Genomic DNA, 6,000 nt, shown 5'->3' with positions numbered 1-6,000 from the left:
AAACAAAAATGGAATAGAAGGAAAATCAGTTCCCTTGGATTTCCACCCAAATGCTCTTGAGTCACAGACCTGATGCGACAAAGAAAAAACTTGCCTGAACAGCCAGAATACGTTGTGTTGAAATGGCGTCATTTCTGGAAGGAACGGCATTGGAAGAAATGCTCTTCCAGTTTTCTCCCCGCTGTGTGGAAGATGCTGTGCTGATGCAGTCATGCTGATGGTTAAATGACCGAATCAGGTGAGCAGGGGCCAGCCAGCATCATGGTGAGGGTGCCCTGCAGTGGTCCGGCCTTCTGCTCATCCTGAGCCATTTTTTAAAGTCCTCTTCCAGCCACAGGGAAGCTGGTCATGGAGAGGAGGCTTCTGTGTGGCAGAGACTAAGGCACACGTCAGTTACAAAAGTTCCAGTCTCTGCTTTGTCTACACTCCCCCAAGCATTGCATGTAGGAACCCAAAAATGGCTGAGCTGGGGTCTAGCTCTTTCAGCTCAGATCAGTGCAGCTGCGGAAATTTAACTTTACCCCTGCAAGATCTAGCCCAGGGCTGCTGCTCTGCCTCAACCCAATAGCTGGATTTTAGGATGGGGAAAACCTGCACAAAAGGCCAGAAACCCCTGAACCATCAAGCAGGCAGGGGAAGAGGGTGTAGCCGTTTGGAGAACCAGACCAGCACTCTGGAAGGGTTACATTCGGCTCCTGGGACTGGCCTGCTTCATGCAATTAGTATCCTCATTCCTGTGTCCATGGCTGCTTCTCGTGTGTGGCCACAGTTTGAGAAGGACTTAGCTGAGGGTAACTGGAGCATCGCCATCCCCCCTGTGGTCTAATATCTGAGGTAGGTAATGTTAGGGCCTCCCTGGTTTGGGGTGGGGCAGAATGCCTCCAGGCAGTGCTTGTTTGCATAGACTGACATGTAAAGAGGTCGAACATTGTCCCTTGGCCAGCATCAAGGCTGTCCTCCTTTGGGTGAGTGGGCAGGTGGCGGAAGGGCACCACTCCTTCTGAAGCAGGACAGTCCCACCTTTTCAAGTGTCCTAATACTGCGGCCATCAGTAGGAGCGACTCAAGGCATGCGGCACCTCAGGAAGCCTCTTTACCCCCGAGTGTCACTGCATGCTAAGCTCTAAGCCGAGCTGCCAAGAGAAGGGCAGGAGAGAAGCAAGGTCTTCTCATCATCTCTCCCTGCCCCACCTCTCCGGCCCTTCAGGTGTTAGGTCACGAGGAAGGGGAGCGGGCGGCCTCGCTGTTCGGCAGCTCCTCCTGCTCTGTAGAGCAGCTGCTCCCTCTCCCGGAAAGCCTGCTCCTTCAGCTGCGTCTCCTTCTCCAGGGCCTCACGAAGTGCAAGGAGCTCTTCAGAAAGTTGCCTGCAAAGCCAGCACACAAGAAAACACATGGCAGCATTAACTGGCAAGGGAGAAAAAGGCACGTGTTCTTTACCAGGAGGGGTGGATGAGAATAGTGTTGAAATCCATTTTTTACTCAGATTTGTCCCATTTGCAATTGTGAAGGGAAGCGCCTTTTCTCACATTCCCAAACTTCCACTGGCATTCACAAAGTGTGCATTTTAGAAGAGGCGACTTTTCTCCCCCAAATGTGCATTGTCATGCCATAGTCTATGGGGAAAAGTGAACATTTGGGTGTGCGCTTTTCCCATATGAACACAAGGAAAAACACATCACAGTGGGAGCAAATGGAAGCAAGGCAATTTCAGCTTCAAGTTGGAGCTGAAAGCTCAAGGTGAAAGCTTTCAGAGGATTTTAAGCAAAGGAGGCAAACATGGCAAAACTACATCTTACAGAACCTACCAAGATTTACAGTTCCCTTGACACTGGCACATTTATGATGGCGCACCAGTCTGCTTGGAATAAACCCTTTCCAAGAAATGCCCTTGATAATGGCTGCCAAGAAAGCAGGGTGCATTTATGGCCTGTGCAGAGTTTACGTTGCTGTGGAATACCAAGAAGCATCAACTGGCTGTCCCATACCATTGAAACTTTGAGAAGAAAATAGGAAAGACAATAATATCACCGTACTATCTCCTGGGAAAAGCATAATGCTGGTAGAGAAAGGGGTATCACAAATAAGCAGAAAATGTTAAAAACAAGGAGATAAACCCAGAAGAATGTGATCGCCTTTCCAGTAATGCAGACGGACCTCATTCAAACTCCTGTACTAACACCAGCCCAATATGGAAGCATGCTATTCAGAACTCACAGGATCATGTCTTACCGAAATCTAGCTCCTTACAGGGCAGCTTTACATCAGATTATGGCTGGAAACTAGTTTTGTTGAATTTTCTCAAACCAGTGGGGTTTGTACCACAATGCAAACATAAATTGCACTTGTTCAGTCATTCAGAAACTGCTATCCCAGGAGCTCTTACCCTAGTTCATGTGATATCTGTGGAGTATTTCTATTTTAATGGCCTCCGTGCTCATGCAGGGATCACATTCACTGAAAGGGCTTAGTGGAATGGGCGTATGATTCAAAGATGTACTAACCGAGATGGACATACCTGTGGTAGGAGTCTTTGAGAACTGTGCTCTGCCCCTGTTACTGGGGCTTTGTACTCCAGATTATGGTAAAAGCCCTCGGATGATAGAAAATTATAGCACTAACTTAATTGATCTGGATGCTACTGATACTACTGGGGGAAAATCTTCTGCAGAAAAATGTCCAAGTGCTACAGAGTTGAGCCTTACATGTGCCCGGCTGAATGCCATGGCCCCAGTGTTACCTGAGGGTCATTTCAGAGGAGTTCTATTACAGATTCATGTCTGCCCGTGTGGTGGTAGCGCTGAAACATTTGCCCATGTACTGCTGTTTTGCTCTTCCTGCAGAGATGCTTGTAAAGAGTTTATTTGCTCCTTGCTATTTAAGCGGGGTTATTCATCCAACTTTTCCATATCTTTTCTTCTTGCAGACTGGGATAAACAGGTGATGGCACAGTCAGCTAAATTCTTAGCAGCAACAATTAAGTCAGGTCAAATATGATATTAAAACTGTAATTTTTACAGACTCACTTGTTTAAATTTGTGTGTGAGGGGGAGATGTATATGCTTTATCTTTATGATCTTAGTATGCTGATTTATATTTATGCAAATGCATACGGCTAATGCACATAAAAGAATATTATTAAGCAGCTCAAAGTCAAGGCGTATTGGAAATATTCAGCTGAAGCTATTACCTTGTCATTCCTGCATGGTTCTGCATCCGTGCTTGGAGATCTTCATTCTCTTGTTGCAGAGTATTTATCTTAGCTTCAAGAGTGAAGTTCTGTTCCATCTGTGATGTAAGAACCCATAAGATCAATGGAGCAGAAGATGGTACTTACAATACCATCCCCAAATCTTCCCAATTGATATTGGAGATGCAAGGAGTCGGAATCTTGGAGGAAATGTGTTCATATGGAAACCTCTTTTCAAACACATTCGTACAGTGTCAGCTGTATACTGAGAAGTAGAGTTGTACACTGGAAAATCAACTCGTAACAGATTTCTTTGGAGGCCACTGAAGCCTCATTCTTGCAGCCTTGAAGCACAACATTTTGTCTTCTACAGGAAACCACAGCAAGTAGGTGAGTCGAAAAGAGGGGCCTCGCACCCCTTTCAACACAAACTCTGAATTCCATTTGAAGGACACATTACAGTGGTGGACAGGGCCAGTGCAAGGAGGTGGAGCCAAAATCACCCAAATCGCCACGAGATTTTAGCCTAGCACTTACTGCCAGCAACTAAGCCTTAGGGGAGGCATCTGAATATTTGCTGCTGTGGAGGAAAAAAGCACTAAAAAGAGGGGAAAGCAGCAACTGATCAGTAGTAGAGGGTGCGGCCAAGGGAAGGAGCGTGGCCATGTGGGAAACCTGGAGGGCTGCACTGGGCCCACAGGGAGGGTGTGTTGGGCACACATGCCTGATGGTGAACACCCCTTGTCTAGATAATAAATGCCACTCCTTGCAAGTCTCTTCTAATTCCTAGGAACAACTGAAAATTAATACATCTGACCCACCACTGTTTCCAGGTTGAGGAGCTTTTTCTCCAAGCTACGGATGTATACATTCTTTGTCTCTATGACAAAGTGGAGACTCAATTTCTTGCTCCCAGAAGTGGCTTGGGCTTCCATAATCCTAGAAAAGCAAATGTGCACATTGAACTAGAAGAATAGCCATCTTCAGCAGCTACGTACCTTCCTTTGTGCATAATGATACCTCAATGTGCTGCTTATAATTTGTGTGGAGGACTGACTCTTCCTCCCATCGCACCTTTTCCTCGAAGCCCTTCTCCTGTCAGTCACCTGATCTACAACAAAGCCTTAGGAGAGGCATCTCAATCTTTACTGTTGTGGAGGAAAAATGCATTAAAAAGAGGGGAAACCACTAACTGATCAGTAGTTTGGGAAAAGAGGGTGTGGTGCGGCCAAGGGAAGGGGAGTGACCTTGTGGGAAACCTGGAGGGCTGCACTCGCCCCCCAGGATGGGTGTATTGGGCACACATTCCTGATGGTTAACACCCCTCGTTTATGTAATATTTGTAGTGTCCTGAGTCAATAGGGCTTCCCAGTTTTGGAAGGTAACGTGTGGTCACTGAGGTAGAGATTGCAACCCCCCCCCCCCCCCAAGTCTATACTAATTCCTAGGAACAACTGTGAAAATTACTATATATCCAACCCACCACTGTTGCCAAGTTACACAGTGAGTTTCATGGTCAAGCAGGGATTGAGCATTCTACCCACTACACCACACAGCCTCTTCTGTGAGCAACAGACTGCATGATACCTAGTCTGAGCAATGTATAGTTTCAGGCTGGGGACAGACAATCATCTTTGCGAGGCTTGAAGGAAAGTTGTCAGAAGCATCCTTTAGTGTGGTACACCCAATAGGCCATTATCGCCTTTGGGTTTGACAGGTCTTTGAGGCATGAGAAAACCCCTACATTCCCCTTTAATTAGAGATGATTGGAAGATAGGAGTGCATGCATCATGGAAACAATGCTTTTTATCAGAAAAAAAATATTCTGGGCAAGGATGGGCAGAAGAAATGCTTTTATTCTGCACACCACTGCCCTTGAATACATCTGAGATGCTCTCCTAAATATGTACGTAGCTTATGAGGATTGTCCACACTGGCAAACTGTTTTTCAGGGAAATTTATTCACCATTACTGATGTTTTCATGGAGGATCCCTTGACAGGCTTTCAAGGAACCTCAAAGCTCCTTGGAACACCACCCTGATGCCAGGATCTTTCAAAAAGTCCTCAGTGTATGCTTGTGCTCTTTTAAAACTGACATGTTCCACTGTGTAGTCACCAGTGCATATAGTATGGGGCAAAAGGGGGATAAAAATAAAGTCTTGTTTCTTTAAATATGCTGTGAATTCTCTCAAGAGTGCACCATATCCCCAGCAACCTGCTGCCAGAAATCTGTCAGAGGAGAATCTGTACTGTGTATATACCTAATCTGAATAGAGCAGATATGTGTGTATAAATATAAAAGGACACACGAGCTCTTCATCTGATGTGTAGCTGTTCACTCTCCAAACAAGCGATCAGTACCAAACCATCTCCAGGAAAAGTCTAATGCTTTTTCAGCACTCACTGGAAAGCTGCTATTTTGATTCACATCTTTGGCCTGGCCCCTGTGCATTCTCGCCTTTCATCGGGAGCTGGGAGCCTCTTCTTCGCTCTTGGGGGCAGGTGCGGCTGAATGCAGGGGGCTCAAAGGGATGGGGTCAAAGCACCCCAAACCAAGCCCAGAGCAACATATTCCAGTGCACTGTAGCTCAAGGGTGTCTGCTCAGGCAGGAAAAATATCTTGGAGCTCCCAGCTTTTGCCAGCCAGCCACGTCCAGGAAGCCACCAAACAAGAAATGGTTGGGGAAAGGGTCGGGGCTGTCTATTTTCACTGCCTCCCGGAGGAGTGGACCTGATCCCCAGACCTGAGGTCCCTCAACACCGCTTTACATTTTACACAGGGGTACATAATGCCACACATGTGATCTCACCTA

At 46.5% G+C, this 6,000-nt stretch overlaps 1 protein-coding gene across 1 annotated transcript; it reads right to left on the bottom strand.

Moving 5' to 3' along the window:
- Window positions 1–205: 205 nt before the first annotated feature.
- Window positions 206–5,639, bottom strand: CCDC69 (coiled-coil domain containing 69). Its single transcript, XM_044454613.1, is given in 6 exon segments — window positions 206–1,363; window positions 3,187–3,284; window positions 4,008–4,083; window positions 4,085–4,125; window positions 4,207–4,281; window positions 5,592–5,639. Coding segments are annotated over 6 exon segments (492 nt in total). The 3' UTR covers window positions 206–1,209.
- Between the last annotated feature and the right edge of the window lie 361 nt (window positions 5,640–6,000).

Source organism: Varanus komodoensis, unplaced genomic scaffold (genome assembly GCF_004798865.1).
Source record: "Varanus komodoensis strain SLA01 unplaced genomic scaffold, ASM479886v1 scaffold7_3, whole genome shotgun sequence".
Taxonomy (NCBI): Eukaryota; Metazoa; Chordata; class Lepidosauria; order Squamata; family Varanidae; genus Varanus; species Varanus komodoensis.
Note: the sequence above shows the minus strand (reverse complement) of the source record. Positions and strands in the feature narration are given on the sequence as shown.